This window comes from Saimiri boliviensis, chromosome 9 (assembly GCF_048565385.1).
Source record: "Saimiri boliviensis isolate mSaiBol1 chromosome 9, mSaiBol1.pri, whole genome shotgun sequence".
NCBI lineage: Eukaryota > Metazoa > Chordata > Mammalia > Primates > Cebidae > Saimiri > Saimiri boliviensis.
Window position 1 is genome coordinate 32008943 of NC_133457.1, and position 23086 is coordinate 32032028.

At 37.5% G+C, this 23086-nt stretch overlaps 1 protein-coding gene across 16 annotated transcripts in view; it reads right to left on the reverse strand.

Annotated features, from left to right (window-relative positions):
• ANKRD28 (ankyrin repeat domain 28) overlaps positions 1-23086 on the reverse strand; it is a 196565-nt gene that overhangs the window by 83148 nt on the left and 90331 nt on the right. For all 16 annotated transcript variants that reach the window (XM_039480233.2, XM_039480234.2, XM_074405664.1 and 13 more), the window contains one exon: positions 9691-9769. In XM_039480233.2, the coding sequence (XP_039336167.2) occupies positions 9691-9769 (79 nt within the window). The remainder of the gene's footprint in view (positions 1-9690; positions 9770-23086) is intronic.

A 23086-nucleotide genomic window follows, 5' to 3' on the forward strand; every position in this document is an offset into this window, starting at 1 on the left:
AACCTTGAATGGTCTGAATATCTGCATTCCTCAAAAATTTATGTTAAAATCCCAACCCCAATGTCATGGTATTAGGAAGTGAGGTCCTTTGTGAGGTGATTAAATCTTGAGGGAAGTGAATGGGATTAATGCCCTTATATAAGTGGCCCAAGAGACCTCCCTCTTAGTATAGCCGTATGAGGTTATACTAAAAAGACTGCTGGCTATGAATAAGAAGTTGGCCCTCACCAGATACCAAATCTTCTGGCATCACGATCTTCCCAGACCCTAGAACTGAGAAAAATTTGTTTGTAAGTCACTCAGTCTATTGTATTCTGTTATGGCAGCCCAAAGGACTAAGGTACCTCACTCTACTTTAACATTAAGTAGATGAGGTAGTATCTTTATACTCTAGGTTAGGGGTCTTCAAACTACCACCCACAGGCTGCAAGCCACCTAACTTGTAAAGTTTTACTGAAACACAGCCACATCTATTCAACTTAAATATGTACTGTAGTTGTCATTACAACAAAAGAGTTGAGTAGCTGCCAGAGTCTGTATGGCCTGCAAATAGTATCTGGCCCTTTACAGATAAAATTAGCCAATCTCTGATCTTGGCCAAGAACTTGACAGTAGGTACTATTAAAGTTATTGCTAATTTCATACATGTTTGTAATAGTCATAAATAGTCTCACAAATCATTTTCCAAAACTATTTGCAGAGAATTGTTTTATTCTCTGCTCCTAAATCACAGAGGAGATAGTCCATAACCAGTGAGCTAGGCCAGAAGCCAAGTACTTTCATCCCTCTTCCCAAACTGGAAATAATGCTTTTCTTTGGGTACCTAACAGGGAGTGCAGTGGCAAAAGCTTCAGATTCTGTTCTCAGGCTCGGAGTAGACACCAATTACATTTCCACTTTTCCAACTATAATACTGAAAAAAATAGTTGTTACATTGTATTCCTCCCCGACCCCCCGCCGCAAGATGGAGTCTCCCTCTGTCACCAAGGCTGGAGCTGCAGTGGTGTAATCTCAGCTCACAGCAACTTCCACCTCTCAGGTTCACTCGATTCCCCTGCCTCAGCCTCCTGAGTAGCTGGGACTACAGGTGTGTGCCACTAAGCCCAGCTAACTTTTTTTTTTTTTTTTTTTTAAGTAGAGATGGGGTTTCACTGTGTTAGCCAGGATGTTCTTGATCTCCTGACCTCAGTGATCCACCTGCCTTGGCCTCTCAAAGTGCTGGGCCTGCATTGCATCTTTTGAGTGTTGTGGACACCAGCTATTGTGGGTTGAATTGGGTCATTCCCAAAATTTATATGTTCATCTAACCCCTGGCACTTCAGAATATAACTTTAATTAGAGACAGAATCTTTACAGAGGTAACTAAAATGAGGTCATTAGGGTGGACCCTAGAACAGTATGACTGGTGTCCTTATAAGAAATCTGAAAAAAGTCATGGACAGAGGAAAAATAAAGGGAAAAGACAGCCATTTTACAAGCCAGAGATAGACACCCTGAACAGATCCTTCACTCACAGCCTTCCAAAGGAACCAATCCTGACAGCACCTTGATTTCAGACTTGTGGCCTCTAGAACTCTGAGTATATACATTTCTGTTTAAGCCACCCAGTTCGCAGTACTTTGTTACAGCAGCCCCAGCAAACTAATGCACCATCACTGCAGTAAAAAGAAGAGACACATACTTTAGGTTTCATTCATAATGCCAGGAAAATCAGAATGGTGTTTTCTATTAAGGATAGTATATTTCTATTAAGGATAGTATAGTTTTTGACAAATGCCTTCCACAATGCAGTCACTCAAGGACTTAATATGTGCTGGAGGCAGTCTGAGGTCTGAAGTACTGCTAACCATATAGTTTTGAATGCAAGCATTAAGTGAATAAGCTCCCAAACAAAATATCTACACCCCAGTGGCCAGAAAATAGTCCTTATTCAATAAATAAGTTCTTCAATAAAAGTGACTTCACATGTAAATTTTTTTAAAAGCTAAGTAGGTGGCAGGGGGAGGAGGGTGGGCATTATGGTGGGAAGAAAAGAGAAAGATTATGATTATGGCAGGATTAAGAACAGAGATTCTGTAATCAGATTGCCTGGATCTGAATTCTGGCTCTAGCTTTTACTAGCAATACAAAAACTTTGAAAGTTTAAAAGCTAAATGCCTTAGTTTCCTTATAGTAACACCTTCACAAATTTAGGATAAAATGAGGTTAGTGAAATGGCTAAATTTAACAGTATTTGAAATGTAATAAGCACTCAGTGTTTGCTACTATTTCACCCCATTCCATAATAATTATAACATTAATTCCAGTGGACTCTAGTATTACTATAGATTCTATGGATGTATTCACTTGTTTGATTACAGGTACCATGCCAAAAATTACACCTCTCATCCATACATCTTACAGTTTTATCATGTACAAGAATTTGGTTTCCAATGAATTTAATTCTGGACTGTAGGTTAAAGAAAGTGAGTAATTTTACTCTAAAAGAAGTCACCAAAATATAAAAGAGAATGAGAATAGATACCATCTTCAATACAATACGGAGACAGTTACAACCACACACCAAACTCTGAATTACTTCTATCAATAATAGAGAAATATGTACCAAATTGAAGGACAATGAGTCAAGTGAAGCTTCTTCAGATCTTGGGAAGGTTACTGAGTCCTCTAAAAGGCCATGTTTGAGTGTGTGTCCCATTTGTTCCTTTCTCTCTGCTGTGTCTTAAAAATCCCTAAAAATCTTTTAGACGATCCAGAGCTGTCTGGGTGATTCACAGGAAAAGCCCCTATAGAACTCTTTTTTTTTTTTTTTTTTGAGACGGAGTTTCGCTCTTGTTACCCAGGCTGGAGTGTAATGGCGTGATCTCGGCTCACCGCAACCTCCGCCTCCTGGGTTCAGGCAATTCTCCTGCCTCAGCCTGCTGAGTAGCTGGGATTACAGGCACACGCCACCATGCCCAGCTAATTTTCTGTATTTTTAGTAGAGACGGGTTTCACCATGTTGAGCAGGATGGTCTTGATCTCTTGACCTCGTGATCCACCAGCTTTGGCCTCCCAAAGAGCTGGGATTACAGGCTTGAGCCACCGTGCCCAGCCGATAGAACTCTTACCCTCACACTGCATAACAACAAAGTGGAGCAGTGCTAAAGAAGAGATCAAGAAGGCATCTTTATTAATTTTTCACTCAGCTGGAGATGAGGGAGAGGAACAGCCAATCACCAGCAAATTACTACCTAAGAATCCACTGATCTAAGAAGCTGCTGAGCCAGCCCAACTACCTGTGGTTCATCAACAAAGAAAGGAAACTAAATGATGAGCACATATGGACACATAGAGGGATACAACAGATACCGGGGCCTATCAGAGGGTGGATGGTGGGAGGAGGGAGAGGTTCAGCAAAAATAACTAATGGGTACTAGGCTTAATCCATAGATGATAAAATCATCTGTATAACAAACCCCTATGACACAAGTTTACCTATATAATAAATCTGTGCATGTACCCCTGAACTTAAAATACAAGTTAAGTAAAAAGAAAAAGAAAGAAAGACAGACAGACATGTGGTCTGAGTGTTATTTGAAGAAACAAACCTAACAGATGCTCATTTTCTCCCCCTTCCTTTCTGTTGTAAAAAGAGGCACATTCCTCAAAAATATGTAAGAATCTGAAAGCATCCAGTACAGGACTAGGACAAAAATATATAAAGTAGAGTAAACTCGGAGAAATACAGTTGAAAAAAAATCCCCAAAAATAAGAGAATGAATTCATGAGCTACTCTACATACTCAATTTCACTGAATTTAAGCTCTGAAGAAGAGACCTTAACGAAGTTACAAGGAAGAAGAAATAAGACAATGTAAAGATACTATGAGAGCTAGCTGAGTTGGGGGGAAAAAAAGGAAAACCACTCAAGATAAAAACCTAAGCTGGGTGCAGTGGCTCACGCCTGTAATCCCAGCACTTTGGGAGGCCGAGGCGGGTGGATCATGAGGTCAAGAGATCGAGACCATCCTGCTCAACATGGTGAAACCCCGTCTCTACTAAAAATACAAAAAAAAAAAATTAGCTGGGCATGGTGGCGCGTGCCTGTAATCCCAGCTACTCAGGAGGCTGAGGCAGGAGGACTGCCTGAACCCAGGAGGCAGAGGTTGCGGTGAGCCGAGATCGCGCCATTGCACTCCAGCCTGCGTAAGAGGAGCGAAACCCCGTCTCAAAAAAAAAAAAAAAAAAAAAAACTAGAAATAACAAAAAGTAGGATAAACATGACTTAAATGGTCAAGAACTTGAAGTCAATGCCAGAGAATGAATCTTTAAAAACAGAAGTCAGAGCATGTCATTCCACTCCAAACAGAACTCTCCACTGGTTTTCCACATCAATCAAAGGGCCAAGGCAACAAAAGAGTAAAACAAATTGAAGAAAACATAAATGTCCTTATTTCCTAATTTTTTTTTTTTTTTTTTTTTTTTTTTTTTTTTTTTTTTTTTTTTTTTTTTTTTTTTTTGAGACGGAGTTTCGCTCTTGTCACCCAGGCTGGAGTGCAATGGCGCGATCTCGGCTCACCGCAACCTCCGCCTACTGGGTTCAGGCAATCCTCCTGCCTCAGCCTCCTATGTAGCTGGGATTACAGGCACGCGCCACCATGCCCAGCTAATTTTTTGTATTTTTAGTAGAGACGGGGTTTCACCATGTTGACCAGGATGGTCTCGATCTCTCGACCTTGTGATCCGCCCGCCTCGGCCTCCCAAAGTGCTGGGATTACAGGCTTGAGCCACCGCGCCCAGCTATTTCCTAATTTTTAATCATAAGTCAGACATAATCAAAACCTGAAATATAAACATAGAAGAAAATGACTCTGAAAAGTAATCTCATTCTTTTTATATTTTTTCATGTTAGAGAAGTATATTTAGAGAATACAGAACTCTTGCTATGAATATCATTGTAGTTTTTAAAATAAAAAATTATAGTAACTGATTTTATTATGTTCTTACTCAAGCATACAATGATTTTTCCATAATGCAACTATATTTTATGTGACTTTTATATAAATGTTTATTTCATATTGCTTAATTTACTTCTTTAAGATTATACCTACCTACTATTATAATGTGGTATTGTTAACATGAAGTGTAAACTCGTACACTAAATTTTCATTACTAACTATAAACAAATTAGTCTAATTTTGTTGACTATATTTCTCTTCATGTATTTTTTCTCGTCTTTACCTAGAGAATTGACCAGATCAAATATCTAGTTCAATTCTAACTTATAACACAACTTACCATAAATTCATTATAAGGCTGTTTAGTGGATCCAGAGTTTAAAATCAGGGTTATGGGGATCAGTGAGTTTAACTTGGGCCTCAGCAACAATGGCATTCAAACCAAATTTAAGCAGAACTGCTGGAGCATCTCTATGGATCCTTATAAGTCTATGTACTATATACTGTCTGAAGACTTTTCTTCTGCTATTTATTCTAAACTGAAATTTGCATATGATTAGTCTTTTACTACCCTACTATTCTGGAAATCTAAGTAGCAGTACTAACCTACTATTCTCTGGAAATAGATTTTACCAATTAGCTTATACTTGACCAAGGATTTACCAGTTAGCTTATACTTGACTTCTAAAATGTGTAGTATATCTTCTATAAAACTGTCTTAATCAACTTTTTTTTTTTTGAGACGGAGTTTCGCTCTTGTTACCCAGGCTGGAGTGCAATGGCGCGATCTCGGCTCACCGCAACCTCCGCCTCCTGGGCTTAGGCAATTCTCCTGCCTCAGCCTCCTAAGTAGCTGGGATTACAGGCACGCGCCACCACGCCCAGCTAGTTTTTTGTATTTTTAGTAGAGACGGGGTTTCACCATGTTGACCAGGATGGTCTCAATCTCTCGACCTCGTGATCCACCCGCCTCAGCCTCCCAAGGTGCTGGGATTACAGGCTTGAGCCACCGCGCCCGGCTTAATCAACTTTTTGAAATGGAATCTCGCTCTGTCGCCCAGGATAGAGTCCAGTAGCACAATCTCTGCTCACTGCAACCTACATCTCCTGAGTTCAAGAGATCCTCCTGCCTCAGCCTCTCAAGAGGCCAGAACTACAGGTGCCCACCACTATGCCTGGCTAATTCTATATTTTTCGTATAAATAGGGTTTCACCATGTTGGCCAGGCTGGTCTCGAACTCCTGTCCTCAGATGATCCACATGCCTCGGCCTCCCAAAATGTGGGATTATGCGCGTGAGCCACAGTACCCGACTAACCAACTTTTAATTTAAAGAGTTAATGGGAATTTAAAATGGATATAACATGAATGAACTGAAGAAATATCTACCAACCAACCAAAATTCCTTCCTGATCAGATTTCTGGTTCAGATTTCACAATCTCTCCTGGATTGTGTGTAGTGGCTCACGCCTGTAATCCCCCAGCACTTTTGGAGGCTGAGGTGGGTGGATCACCTGAGGTCAGGAGTTTGAGACCAGTCTGGCCAACATGGTGAAACCCCATCTCTACTAAAAATATAAAAACGATCTGGGCCTGGAGGTATATGCCTGTAACTCCAGCTACTTGGGAGGCTGAGACAAATCACTTGTACTTAGTAGGCAGAAGTTGCAGTGAGCCGACATCATGCCACTGCACTCCAGCCCGGGTAACAGAGGGAGACTGTCTCAAAACAAACAAACAAACAACAACAAAATAAACCTCTCCTGGTTCCTTCCTGAATTATGCCAAAGGGTATTTTTATAAGAGGCTATGGCAGTTATTTTCTATAGTGTCAACTTTTATAGGTCAGGTACACACCCTGATTACGACCTTTCTTCTTGTTAGAACTCTGTTATCCATAAATTATATGAGCCCTTTCTAATTTGCTGAAGGGAGCAAACACCTACCCTGTTCAGGAAGGCATTTATTTCATATAAAGCTTTAAAGGTTGTTTCTTGATTCCAGAATTTAAAACATATGAATACACTTCTCCAGAATATATGGAGTCTTATTTTTTTCAACCTTTGTCTTTCAAGATTGTGGAAATAAATTCTTTTTCATATCTCTCCAGTAGGTAAGTCATACCTTCCTTTTTATCATTTCAGAATGTAGTAACTGAACTTCAAAACCGATAGGGGAGAATTTTTAAGAAAGCATATCTAAAAGTCACAGAGAAGATAATTCCTGACATCAAGGAATTTATTTATTTGGCAGAACCAAAAAAGTGAAAGAAAAAAAGAGAAGTGTTGCTTAAAAAAACAATAGCCATAATTTTGAATACTATATGCCAGGGACTTTTCTAGGTATCTTAATGACATAATCTCATTTGCTTCTTCAAGCCTATAAAATTTATATTATTCACCCTCCCTTTTTTTTAAGATGAAGAAGTTGAGGATCAGAGAGAAAATAAACTTTAAAAGATCATGGAGGTATTAAGAGGTAAGGTCAGGACTGCATCCAAATCTGCTTGGCAAAAGAGATTGTGCCATTCACATTATCTGTAGTGTCTTTCGTGGCAACTTTACAAAGCCTGGTTTATTTCTTTATTTTTTGTTGTTTGTAAGTAGAAAGCTAAGGTTCTAGTTCAACAGAAATCTAGTCTTGGATTTTACTCTAGCTAATTTTACTCCAAACTCAAGTAAGTTTTTGTTTTATTTTTCTTAAATTAGAGCCTAACTGAGAAGTCTAAAGAGAAAAAAAGTCTAAGGGAGAATCTGAGTTGTACTCACAGAAGACACATTGTTTGTCTTCATCTTTTTTCCCTTTCCACTTACCCTTCAACCCCTAGCTCCTACCCATCCCCACCTTTCCCATTCTCATTTCTATTAAAGACTTGAGAAACAGAACAAAATGTAAACAAATTTCTGACAAGACGACACAGCCTAAACTTATATTGTTATAATCACCATCCTAGGCACTATAAATAAATATAGATAAATATGCCAGGAAAGCGAAGCAGACTAATCATTAGCCTTTTTAGAGTCTACATGATTAAGTCAACTGAGCATTTGAAAAGCTTCTCCTAGGTGTAAAAATGAAGGGAAAAAAAAAAAAACCTCCACGTGGAATCATATAAAATAATCTTTATGACAAAACAAAAATAATTAGAATTCTGTGTTAAAATAAAAAATGTAGCAGCAGACTTCTTATCTGAAGTCCTAAACTGTTTCTTGGACAATGTTTGTGTGGAAAATTCCATAAACTCATGTCGAATTAATTTATATTATTAAAATAAATAATTCCTTTCAACCTACTCAGTTCTTATCTTGAGTAAATTTTAGCTGAAAATTAATGAGGAACAAGCATCTTCAGGGAATAACATCAGCAGTGAAATTATTCATAAAGAAATCAACAAAATATAAGCCAGGTCCATATTTAATTTTATATGATAATGAAATCTGTTACAGAAATAAAGCATTTTTAAAAAATTAGATTGACTTTAAAATTTTTAAGAATTTGTAATGGCAAAACTCTGTTTGGGCTACTATTTAATGAAATCGTCACACAAAATCTCTCCCTCTGAGCCCTCCTTTCCACAGACTATCAAAGGAATACTACTACGTATCCAATTTCATTATGCATGCATTTGTGCAATTTGGCAACACAAGCTCAAAGCAATAACATATGTCATTTCCCAATAAATAACATTACAATCACCTGGCTATAACATAAGTATTTCTAAACAGTGTCTGCTTGCCTTTTTTGAGAATGTAAGTATAAGTAGTCTGACCACAATGGAGCTATTCTATCACAGAGAGTTCTATATTACTTCATATTGTTATAGTTTAGAAAAAATATTAAAGGAGTATAATTGACTAAAAATATTTTACATGCCCTCAAGTGGGGTTAGATAAAACCTATTTGAACACAGAAATCTTTTTCAAGATTGGCATTGCCTTCAAAATATATCTACTATGAGATTATTTCTTACTGTCTCCACTGCTGTACTTGGTATAAGCCACCATTACTTCCCCCTCGGAGAACTGCAACCATCTTCTATAATTCTGTGCTCAATGAGGCCTATTATAACTGCTCTATATAACACCTGATATAGGCCGGGTGCTGTGGCTCACGCCTGTAATCCCACCACTTTTTGAGGCCAAGGCTGGCGGATCACAAGGTCAGGAAATCGAGACCATTTTGGCCAACATGGTAAAACCCAGTCTCTGCTAAAAATACAAAAATTAGCTGGGTGTAGTGGCATGTGCCTGTAAATATCAGCTACTCGGGAGGCTGAGGCAGGAGAATCGCCTGAACCAGGGAGTTGGAGGTTGCAGTGAGTTGAGATAACGCCAGTCTGGAGATAGTGAAACTCCATCTCAAAAACAAAACAAAACAAAACAAAAAACACAGAAAAACAAATACCCTATATATAGTGCTTATCCCACCCCCATTATCCTAATCTACCTTTTCATTTTTTCCAAGCACTTATCATCATTTAATATACTATAAAATTCACTTTTACTGCTTGTTTTTCTTTGTATCAGAGTATAAGCTCCAAGAGGGCAGCAATCTTTGTTTTGTTCTTTAATGTACTCTAAGCACCCAGAAAAAGATACGTGATTAGTATAGAACAAATACAAAAATAAGCTTCAGCTTATAAAACAAACATGAACAAGCACGTCATGCAGTAAGCAGTCAATTACGATTGAGAAACATTAAGAATAACATAAATATACATAATGTGTTCTTATTACTCAGAGGTTACCATACCAGATAAAATAAGAAGTTCAATGATTTCTGCATCTCCAAGATAAGCTGCAGCGTGCAATGGGGTTCGCTTTTCATTGTCCTGTGACAATAAGGTGGGAAATAAGTTTTAAAATAAGGTTAATTTTAATAACAGTTTAGATAACCACCACAACAACCCCCCATCCCAAGCCATTATTAACTATCAACTTATTACTTCTACAACTTTAGCCCAGTCTACAAGTCCCAATTGGAAAAAAAAAAAGGTGTGACCAGCCTGGGCAACATAGTAAGACCTTGTCTCTACAAAAATGTTTTTTAACAATTAGCCAGGCATGGTAGCATGCACATACAGTTCCAGCTAGGAGAATCACTTGAGCTCGCAAGTGAATGAGGCTGCAGTAAGCCATAACTACACCACTGCACTCCAGCTTGGGTAATAGAGCAGACTTGGTATCTATTAAAAACAAACAAAGCGGCCGGGCGCGGTGGCTCAAGCCTGTAATCCCAGCACTTTGGGAGGCCGAGGCGGGTGGATCACGAGGTCAAGAGATCAAGACCATCCTGGTCAACATGGTGAAACCCCGTCTCTACTAAAAATACAAAAAATTAGCTGGGCATGGTGGCGTGTGCCTGTAATCCCAGCTACTCAGGAGGCTGAGGCAGGAGAAATTGCCTGAACCCAGGAGGCGGAGGTTGCGGTGAGCCGAGATCGCGCCATTGCGCTCCAGCCTGGGTAACAAGAGCGAAACTCCGTCTCAAAAACAAACAAACAAACAAACAAAGCAAAAACACAGGATATTTCCTTGCTATGACAAAAGCCTGAAAAGAAATATTTGACCTTAAAGTCGTGGTATGAAGTGCAGCAAAGAATAAAAATAAAAATCTAAAATGACAAAGAAATAGCTTCTTTGAATAAAAGTGCTTGTGCTGCTGATATACTAGATGCAGGAAGACTTTAATTCATACTAATCTTTTCTTCTTGTCAGTATATTTCTGCAGTTTTACAGTTTAGAACTTGTTAACCTAATTGAATAAAATAAACCTTAACAACCCCAAAGATTTGCTTATCGAAATATTTCCACAAGAATACCCTTAAGGACAAAAAAAGAAAACATTTCTGGGGATCTGACATTATGTTTTAAAGCAATTTAAAGTTTTTTCTTGATATTCCTGCCAGTTTTACTTTCATCTCCAAAATATATTCATGTCTGTTTCAATATAAAAAATACATACTCCTCGGCCGGGCGCGGTGGCTCAAGCCTGTAATCCCAGCACTTTGGGAGGCCGAGGCGGGTGGATCACAAGGTCGAGAGATCGAGACCAACCTGGTCAACATGGTGAAACCCCGTCTCTACTAAAAATACAAAACATTAGCTGGGCATGGTGGCGCGTGCCTGTAATCCCAGCTACTCAGGAGGCTGAGGCAGGAGAATTGCCTGAACCCAGGAGGCGGAGGTTGTGGTGAGCCGAGATCGCGCCATTGCACTCCAGCCTGGGTGACAAGAGCAAAACTCTGTCTAAAAAAAAAAGAAAAAAAATACATACTCCTCAAAACCCTGCTCCAGGAAAAGAAGCTACCTCTAATGCATGTTTCGTGGATCTCCTCCCAGAAAACAAAAGTGCTCTCCAGTTCAAGATGCAAGGTTTTAGAGTAATGTCAAATTCAAGGATTTTTAATTCATAAATACCCAATCCAAAGTTGCAACAGAGTATTACTGAGTTGGCTGCATTTGAAAAAACTATTGAGAAATACTTATATTGAAATTTACATCCTTCATTTTTGATTTAGGCTTTTGTGACAAATTGTTAGTTGTTTTCCACTATGTTCTTCCCTTTGTCCACAGGAATAAAATTTCAGCTGGTCACTTAGCCACCCAGTGAGAGAATACATTTCCTAGCCTCCCCTGAAGTTGTTACTTAGTGTGGACCATTGGTATGTGAGTGGAAATTAATAACGGGCAGCACAACTTCCAACTTATCTTCAACTTAAAAGACAACTACTATAGAAGTGGGCTAATTGTTTCCCACTTCCCACAGTGGAAGGCACATGTGAAACTAAGCCCCTTTGACCATGTAAACGCAAGCCAACGTATTAGCATGCTGTCAAGCAACAAGATCTGAAATAAAGAATCTTACAGAAAAGAGCTGCGCCACCAACTTGGACCACTGACTTTCAGGCTATTAAGAGAAATAAATACATTTAAAGTAGGTGCTATACTGTGGGGCCTCTTACCATATTAGAATACTACTACTAGTTTTCAAGATTTAAACAAATGAAAAACTTTTTACTTCATTTTGTAATAATTTTCTAGTTTGGGAATCTGTTAATTACTTTAAGAAAAAAATAGCTGGACCATCAAGAATTAAAGTAAAAAGCTGCTTGCTAGGCAAAAAAGGGATTAAATATCTATAGGCAATCCAAAAAAGGCTTAGCTGTAGCATATGACGTTATTATAAAGGTGTATCTTAACATTTCGGAGGCTGAGGCAGGAGGATCACTTGAGGCCAGGAGTTCTACATCAGCCTGGGCAACATAGTGAGACTTTATCTCTACAAAAAACCAAGTAAATAAATTAGCTGGTGGCATGCGCCTGCCGAGTAGCTAGGAGGATGGCTTGAGTCCAGGAGATTGAGGCTGCTGTGAGCTAAGACCACGCCATTGCACTCCAGCCTGGGCAACAGAGCAAGATATTATCTGGCTGGGTCGGGGGTGAAGGAAAATGTATTTAACACATAATTATCACTGGTCTCTTCAAACATTTCTTCCTATAATTTTAATATTGCTTTTGTCCTTAAAATAGTAACAGGTGTTCCAGTAAAAGGAGGTTGATATAGTGTCAATAATGTTAAATTGTTCAATAAGCTGAGTTCTTTCTCTAACCACAGTTATAAGACCTTGTTTTTTATTCCATTATATATCACCCAAGGAAACAGAATGATCTGCACAGAAATTGTTCAACAAACTAGTGTTGAAAGAGCTAACTCAGGATCACTAAAGTAATAGGATACATGCAAAGATGAGTCCTAATTTAGTCATTTTTAAAAGAAAAGATCCTTTGCCTAGGGTTTTCAGTGTTACTCATTAACACAGCAAACTTCCTAGAATGTTTAAATATGATCAGATTTAGTCAAATTGAGAAACATACTGCACCAGATAAACCACACACACAGCAAAACAACATAGAAAGTGAGTCATCTATGTGTGAGATGTCTGGAATTCTATGACTCAGTGCCTCTCAAATCCCATTAACATGTTCTATGATTCATACGAACACAGTTTTTCCTCTCTACAAATCAATTTGAAGTAAAGGGGGACATAAAACTGGTTAATTTTGAAAGAAAGAGTTTATATATCATACTTTACTACAGTTAAACCTTAAAGATTAGGTAATAAAATATTTAAGATTTCTTTCAGCAAAATGTATTAAAATTAAAAAGCGACTATCCCCTTAGACACAGTAATTCCATTTTAAGGTGTTTTTTTTTAAAAAAGCCCACATGTCCAGATAAAATGATTAAGCATATTTATTGAATCACTGTAGGAGGCAAAATGCCAGAAACAATTTAAATGCCTGCCAAATGGTTACCTAAAATTATAAAACACAAGAAGTGCTAATTTATCTTTAACTGACTCACAATAACTGATTAATCAATATCCTTGGCTTCCTGAGTAAAATTAATAGATGCTTTGGCACATTAAATATTTTGACTAGCAGTACACCACTAATAAGCCCACAAATTTTTGCTCCTATGATGGGATATGTTTATCAAGGGTAAGATGTGTTTGTTACCACAACTGAAGAATCAATACAAGTGAACTACTGAAAAAGGAAAGCGCTATTGAACTGGGTATGGCTAAGACAACTGGAAACACTAAGGTAAACAGTAAACAGTAAAAACCTTAGGGGTTTTGCCCTAAGATCGTTTCTTAAGGGTCCAATTTCTCATATCAGCTACAGAAACTCAAAATGGGGAAGTTATAGATAATGCATTGTGAGTATAGTCTGAGCAAGAAAGAGAACAATGAACATATCTGTCAGTGGACTCCATATCCAATGAAAAAGCTTTGGCCTAATTAAAAAAAAAAAAAAAAAGCTGGAAAATACAGTCACAATGAAATGCTCAGAGATCACTTTTTACAATTCCCAACTACCATATAACAGATGAGAGACCTTCTAGTTGTACATCCACACAATGAAATCCTACGCTTTCAATAAAATAAGAAGCAGATCTGTGTTCCTTATCAATGTAATCTCTAAAGCACAGCGCTAAACAAAAATGCAGGCTCAGAACCACTGTAGTTAAAAGGTTCTGCATACCCTTAGGCTTGAATATGTATGAAATATCTCTGGAAGAATACTCAAAAAATGAATACAGTGATTGTCCCTGGGGAAGAAAGTTTGTTGACTTGGATTTGAAGTGTGTAAAAAAGTTTTTTTTCATTATTTCTAGTCTTCTACAGGTACATGTTTTACAAAGTAAAAAAAGAAAAAGTCAAAAATAACATTCAATCAACATAAAAGCATCACAATAAAAAAATCTAAAAATAATTTCCCATAACCAGGCATTTTGTAAGTACTAGGTATCCATTAAATTTCTTTTTTAGTAAGTCAGTTTGTTTAGAAGCCATTAGATCTCAATGTAGTGTTCCAAAATAACCCCAAATTATTAAATACGCATCAGACTGAAGATTTCAAACTCATTCAATCATATATATATTTTAAAATTTTTCTCTAAGTTCTGGGATGTATGTGCAGAACATGGAGGTTTGTAAAATAGGTATACATTTGCCATGGTGATTTGCTGCATCGATCAACCTGTCATCTAGGTTTTAAATTCCGCCTGCATTAGGTATTTGTCCTAATGCTTTCCATTCCCTTTCCCCTCACCCCCGACAGGCCCCAGTGTGTGAGGTTCCCCTCCCTGTGTCCATGTGTTCTTATTGTTCAGCTCCCACTTATGAATGAGAACATGTGGTATCTGGTTTTCTGCTCCTGTGTTAGTCTGCTGAGAATGATGGCTTCCAGCTTCATACATGTCCCTGCAAAGGATATGAACTCATTCTTTTTTATGGCTGAATAGTTTCCCTTGATGTATACGTGGCACATTTTCTTGATCCAGTCTATCATTGATGGGCATTTGGGTTGTTTCCAAGTCTTTGCTATTGTAAATAGTGCTGTAATAAACATACATGGGGATATGTCTTTATAGAATGTCAATCATATATTTTTAAGAAAATACATTTTTCTTACAGTTCTTATATAAGTGCTATGAAAGGCATTTTGTGCATATGATTAGGACTACAAGAATGCTCCCCAAATTAAAAAAAAAAAAAAATTTTAGCTCTTACAGCAATTATCCTGAAAGACAGAAGATGAAATGTATCAGAAGGCCTAAACGAGATCAATGATTGTTAACTACTCCGGAGTTGGGTCATAGGCAAGAGCTGAGCCAGTGCATTAGTGAAGTGCTACACAAGTAGTTGTAAGATGAGATAATTTCTTTGCGGTGATGGAATGGTTCTGTATCTTGAGTGTGCTGGCGGTTACAAATGTGCCAAAATGCCATAGATTCATGCACAAAGCCATCACCACAATTACTACATACCACACACAACTCCTCTCCCCCAAATGAGTGCTTGCAACAACTGCTGAAATCAAAGTAAGGTCTGTAGTCTAGTTAGGTGTATTGTGTCAATACCAATTTCCTGGTTTTGATAATGCATTAAAAGTTATTACCACTGAAAGAATCTCATGATGAAAACAGGGGCTGCTCCATATCATCTGCAATTTCTGGTGTGTTTACAATTTCTTCAAAAAAAGTTTTTAAAAAGTATTCAGAAGCACCCTGAATTATTCTTTATTTATATGTTATGCTACAATAAATCCTAAAAGCAAGCTAAAAAAAAAAAAAACAGTAGGGAAGCTTAGATAACTTAGGAAGAAATGAAGCTGTGAGAAAATGAATCTATGGTGGGATGCCAAGCTCAGGACAGGAAAAGGGTTAGATCTATGAGGTGGTTTAAATCAAATCTGGAACTAAGACTGCATTTGTGCATTTTCAGTGGGAAGTTTTACCTTAATGCAGATTTCAAGATCAAGCTCTAAGAGCAAACACATAAAGTAGGATAATAGGGAAGTGAAAAGAAAGAAACGATAAAGTGAAAGACAAATATTTGTTCAAGGCAAAATACTTAAAAGTGACTCCAAATTCACACATTTAGGTTGGATTCAATGACAACCTTTATTGCAATGATACAGGTCCGTAATTCTGCCATTGTTCAGGTCTTGAAAATGTTCATGTATATTAGCTATAACTCCTTAGGAAGACTAGTAGCAATAGAAAACAAAACAATTAACACTTACCTAGTGCTTACTTTCTGCTATAACTGCTTTAAGCACTTACCCCACAGGGCTAAGTATACGATTGTATCCCCTTATTTTACAGAGAAGAAAATCAAAACATAGAAAAGTTGAAGAAACTCATTCAAGATCATAGGAAGTGGCAGAATCAGACTCCAGCACAGGTAGCTGGACTCTGAGGTGCATGTTGTTAATGTATTATGCTGCCTCTATTTATAATATTCCTCTATCTGTTTAATCACAGTCCACTTAAAACTAATCATTCTCCCTCAAAAAGAATTATTCTGTGGTCTGACTTCACTTATTCTCATTGATAGTGGCACAGTTTTCTTTGTGTTTTTCTTTCCTTTCTCTATTTTTCCCATTTACAGCTAATAGTTGCTCTCTTTCCTGCCCCTAACATGATGCTTTTTTCTTCTATTCCTATCAGCTAAAACTTCCCTGCTAATATTTACATATCATCAGTGCTCAGGTTATGGTCCACAGAACTCAGCTGGACCTGGCTAGGACTCATGAGATCCACTCTTTTTCCCCTTCATGAAGTTAAGTTTTGATTATCTAGTCGTCCTTGGGACCTGCACTCAGGGAAGCCTCATGGTGAACCTCAGTCTTAAGGATATAACTCTGTTAAGATACTGGAGAATATGTATAGCTGGTTCAAGTAAGACAACTCTGGCTACTTTGGTGCAGAAGTGATGGTTAGTAGTCTTACAGCTATTTGGGAGAATATTTATGTTGTGTTTTTAGTTAACTTCATTTTTATATTTATACCACACTTCTAGGATCTTATCTCATTCTCAGATCACACTTGAGATCCAACTGGCTTAGCTGGCAGCAGATAAGACTTGGAAACAATTTCACTTTCATTATCTCATTTGCAACACTGCTCAATCACCTTTACTGGCTGTTGTCACCATCACCAATCACCTCCATTATGCCTCCTTAACCTGATACTCAAAAACTATTAACCAATAGCTGGAACTAAGTCACAGAATATATGGTATATTTTCATCTTTACATATATTCCCTCTGGCCAGATGTCTTTCCACTACCCAAATCCCCTCTACTCTTCAAGGCCAAGTTCAATTTCTATTTCCTTCACAAAGTCTTCAGGACCATGTCAGTCCACTGAGATTTCTCTATCCTATACTCCTATTACAACATTATTATCTCTACCATATAAGGTGGCATTCTTGTTACTACTCAATTTTGGGTTTATTTCATGGTTTCATAATTAGGTAAAAAGTATCTAGAGAAAACAAACTGTCCATGTCCATATATTACCTGGCTTAAAGTTACGTAGTTTATAGGCCTAGAAAGGATCTAACAAATTAAAATGGCAGAAACAATTTAGGAGGAATATAATGAAGTTGGGGGCCTCACACTGTTTGATTGCAATAACTACTATAAAAGTGAAGTAATCAAGGCAGGGTGGTAAGAGAAAAAAGGCAGACATGACCAGAGTAGAGTCTAGAAACAAACCCATACAAATATGATTGATTTTTGACTGAAGTACGAAGGCAATTCAATGTAGAAATAATCTTTTCAACAAATGGCCCTGGATGACCACATGCCAAAAAATTAACCTCCATTTATACCTAACACCTAATATAAACATTAACTAAGAATACAAAAAATAGCCAGGCATGGTGGCGTATGCCTAGGGCCCCAGCTACTTGGGAGGCTGAGGCAGGAGAATTACTTGAACCCGGGAGGCAGAGGTTGCAGTGAGCCAAGATTGTGCCACTTCTCTCCAGCCTGGGTGACAGAGCGAGACTCTGTCTCAGAAAAACAAAAAATAAACAAACAAAAATAACTTTAAAGGAATCATAGAACTATCTCCCAAATCTAAAATTATTAAACTTAGGAGAAAATTGTGGGTTGTATAAACAGCTCTTAGATGCAATACCAAAAGCAAAATCCATGAAGTTCATGAACTAAACTTCAAAATGAAACTTCTGTAGTGAGAAAGACACATTTAAGAGGATAAAAAGACAAAGCATGCACTGAGAGAAAATATTTGCAAATCACAGATCTACAGAGAAATTGAATTCAATATATAAAAATCTCATAAAACTCAAAAAAAGCATTTCACTCAATGAAATATGGGCATTTAAATTATGCTGAGACAGTGTGGTACCTATTTGGAAAATAACAAAAACAAAAACCAAACCCAAACTACTATCTCACATTATATGTATAATTTAACTACAAATATAATACAAAACTAAATGTAAACAGCAAAATGTTAAAAGTCTTCATATGAATATGGAATATTATCTTGACAACGCAAGTTAAGGAAAGACTTCTGAAACAAGACATTAAAAGCATTAACTATTTTTTAAAAAACTGAAAAGCAAGGCATAGAAAATTAAGACCTCATGTTAATGACATCATAAAGAGTTTTGAAAAGGCAAGTTGGAATGGCAGAATATATCTGTAACATATATATGTTACAGGTCAAAAAGGGCTCATGTCCAGAACATAAAAAGACCTGCCACAAATTAATAAAAAAGAACTCAAAAGAAAAACAGGCAGGAGATTTATTTATTTATTTATGAAACAGAGTCTGAATCTGTCGCCAAGAGTTCTCACTCTATTGCTCCAGGGTTCAAGTGATTCTCCTGCCTCATGCTCCCTAGTAGCTGGGACTACAGACACCCACCACCATGCCTGGCTAATTTTTGTATTTTTAGTACAGATGGGGTCTCATCATGTTGGCCAGGCTGGTCTCAAACTCCTGACCTCAAATGATCCACCCACCTTGGCCTCCTAAAGTGCTGGGATTACAGGTGTGAGCTACCATGCCTGGCTCAGGAGATTTAATAGTACTTAATAAAAGAGGCTGGCCTATATGCATGTCGAATAAACATATAAAAGGTGCCTGAAACCGTCATTAAAAAAGCAAGCTAAAATAACAACATACAGGTATGTAGGAGGAAAGATCAGTTTTTTTTCCTTCTAGTCACACACCACTCTATAAAAAACTGATAGTTGATGTGTGGAGGTTATTTCCTCATACACAAAGCAATTCCCTGGAGGACACCAGCTGGGTGTACTCTAATTCCATTCAATCCTGAGGCCATCAACCTGAAGATAGCATCAGATCTCACAGTGAGTGCTCAGTCCCAATAGACTCCCCCTTACTTCAATGCCAGTCCCAAGTAGTAGGTTTTCACCTATACCTCTCACCAACTGGCTATAAATTGAGGTTCTAACTATGTCCTTCTCAGGTTTAATTTGATGGAGGAACTCAAATATAATCTGGGAACACTTTACTTATATTTATTGGTTTATTAATAAAGAACACAAAAAAGGTTACAGATGAACAGCCAGATGAAAGAGATGTATAAAGCACGCAGCTTCCATGCAAGGGCAAGAAACTTCCATTTCCTCTCTGGGTACACCACCCTCCAAGAACCTCCATAAGCTGTTTCTGGAAAATCCTTGAACCCACTCCTTTTGAGCTTTTATGGAGGATTCATTACATAAACATGATTGATTAAATAACTGGCTACTGGTGACCAACTCAACATTCAGTCCCTCTTCTCTCTCTAGAGGTTGGGAAGTAGGGGGCATGAAAAGTTCATGCTTTGGTCTTTCAGGTGACAAGTCCTCATCTTGAAGGTATCTGAGACGCCTCTAGCCACCAATCACCTCATAAGAATGCAAAAGACACTTATCACCCCAGAAATTCCAATGGTTTTTTAAAAGCTATATGCTAGGAAACTGTACTATGTCCAAATAAACACTTTACCATATTGTACACTACATACTTCAAAAACAAAGAATGTGGTCCAAAGATGTGAACCAATTAAGAATTCTCACACAGTCCTGACGGAAGTTTAAGTTGTTTAATAATATGACATTATCAAGTAAAGCTGAATATATGTATGACCAAGTACTTATGACACAGAAATGCACGCTTATGTGTATCATAAGACATGCTTACAAATAGCTGCATTGTTCAAAATAGAAAAAAATGTGAAACAACTCAATTATCCATTAACAGCAGAATGGATAAACTGTGTTGGTTACATTCAGTGGAATCAGGTAAATTTTTAAAACAAAACAACATTGCACAAAAGAACAGACTCAAATAATGTATATTGTATGATCCATTTGATTCAAAATATGCAAAACTAAATTATATTGCTTGGGGAAGAAAAAGTAGGTGGCAAAATTATAAAGAAAACCAAAAGAGGCTGTTACAAAAATTTACTGGTTACACTGAGGGGTGGGGTGAAAAGTTTTGATCATAAAGTGGCCATCAACAACAGCACTTGAGACGGTGCTAACAATGTTGTTTTCGGATCTGGGTAGTGGTTACATTTACATATTCATTAAAATTACATTTGTTTTACATAATTTAAGTTTATTATATTTCCAAATTTTAAAAAGGTTAAAAGAAGGAAAAAAGGTGGTTACGAAAGTTTAACCATTTTTCCAAAATATCAGTTAAAACACATCTGAATTAAGAGGTAAAATATAGTAAAGAATTGACAGAAGACAAAGGCTCTGAAATATTTCCAGCCTAAGAACAGTAGTTTCTTTTGTTGATTTGGGAAATTTTGTTCTCCTGAACTAATGTTCAAAATTTAAAAAGAGTCAACTGAAAACTGAAAAAACTATTTATCCTAATTTATATATCCATGTCCCCTCCCCCAGTCACCAATTTGGTTCTACAAGGAATCAGGAATAAAAGTAAAAATTTTATTACCAGAGATCAGTGCAAGGCAATGGGGGTAGCGGGGGGAGGAAGGGGATGCAGAGAATCTATGTAAATAAAAGCTCAAACCCTCACTGTAAATATTTATCTTCCAAACCAATGATGAAACCTTGACCTGCACAGTATTTGTAACTGTTATTTTATTTCTCATATACATAGACACATATGTTCTAAATGATGATTTTATTTTTTGAGCAAGTCATGCATCAACTGCCTAAGTACAATTAAGCTAAACAAGCTTCTTTTTAAATAAATTTGAAACACAAAGGCCTAAACAAAACACATGAGTACCTGAAATATGAAGAAAGACAGTATTCTCTTATGAAATAATAACTTTGCCATCACTTGCAGTTTTCTGTTTATGTTCTGTCAGATCATTGACTTCAGAGGGCCAACTTAAGACAGCTGACTGCTCCCATCACCAAAACCAAACTATAAACACACACACCCACACCCATACCCTCTTTCCGCCCTATCTCCCTCAATGCCCACACATAATATAACCAAATACCTTTAGATTATACACTTGCCAAAGTCAGGGGCTGTGTCTTCTTTTTATTCATTCATTTCTAACACTTTTTAAATAGCTACTATTTACCATACTCTGTGTATAAAAGCAGGAAATAAGTCAAACAAGATTTCTATCTCCAGAGAGTTTAATGGGATATGATGACTGTTACAAGGAAGAAGTTCAGAGTGCTATGGACACCTATTAGGCTGATGTAATACTAGCTGGGAGACCAGGAAGAGTTCCAGAAAAAGATACTTATGTATGATATTCTTTTTCTATGACTGCATAACAAATTACCAGAGGTCCAACAGCCTAAAACAGGTTATCTTTTAGTTCACAGCTTTAAAGGACAGTAGTTTGGCATATTTCTGCTGAGGGTGACACAAAGTTGAAATCAAGGTATTGATGGGCTGTGTTCTCACCTGAAAGCCTGACTAAAAAAAGAAAAAAAATCTGTTTTTTGGTTCATTCAGGCAACAGTCAGTTCTCTTTTCTTCTAAGATCTCCGTTTTCCTTCCTGATTGTCAGCCAGAGGTCACCCTCCAGTCAGAGAATGCCTACATTCTGACCATATGGTTCCCTCCAACTTCAAAGCAAGCAACAGAGAATATCCTTCACATCAAATCCCTCTCATACTTCTAATCTACTCCCTTTGTTACTAACTCTAGACTCAGATTTAAAGAGTTCATGTGATTAGGGCAGACCTATCTAGATAATGTCACTTACCTAGATAGAGCCAGCTTGGTGCTCTGCCAGATGACATAAACTAATCAGGAATGATACCTGATATGGTTTGGCTCTGTGTCTCCAGACAAATCTCACCGTGAATTGTAATAATTCCTATGTGCCAAGGATGGGTCTAGATAGAGGCAACTGAATCATAGGGGGGCGGTTTTCCCCATCAGTCTCAGGATATCTGATGGTTTTCTAAGTGTGTGGCATTTGCTCTGCTAGCAGTCATTCTCTGTCCTACCGCCCAGTGAAGAGGTGCCTTCTGCCATGATTGTAAGTTAAGTGAGACCTCCCCAGCCATGCAGAACTGAGTCAATTAAATCTTTTTTTTTTTTTTAATAAATTAACCAGTCTCAGGTATTTTTTCATAGCAGCAGGAGAACAAATATAATACTCTATCATGCTTACAATACCAGAAACCATACAGATGACCATCTTAAAAGTCTGCCTACCATAAACTGCAGCCTGAAGAATGAACATAAGCTTAAGATGAGGCAAAGGAAGATGTAGAGAATGCAGGTACAACTGAATCTGATATAAGGAAATAACATTAAGAAGCAGGGAGAATAAATTATGCATGATTAGACTTGCTTCAAAGGACCCAGCATAGTAACTGGCACATATTACTAGTCAAATGAAAAAAAAAACAACATACCAAATTGTATCAAATTACACAAGTATTTACTAAATATTGCCACTAGAAAAAACCGAGAGGTGACACACCAAGGGAGACAACATGAACAGAAAACTAAATTTGACATAAAGAAAACTGGGCTCTTAAGGTATCTTTGAGATCTTGAAAAGTGACCAAATGGGAGTGAGCAAATCGAATAATTCCAAGGGCCTTAGTTTTGCCTCATGTGTAACGAGTTGATTTAACTACTTAATCTTTATGAACCCTTTCCAGTGCTAACTATCCTACAATATGAAAGGCATGGTTCTTGGCCCCGGACAAATTTCCTGTAGGTATTGTAGAATCTAGTTATTAATTCATGCTGTAATCTAGACATTGCTCTATAATAATATACAAAAATACAGACAACATCCTATGCTAAGCAGTGAATTTAAAAAACACCAAAATTA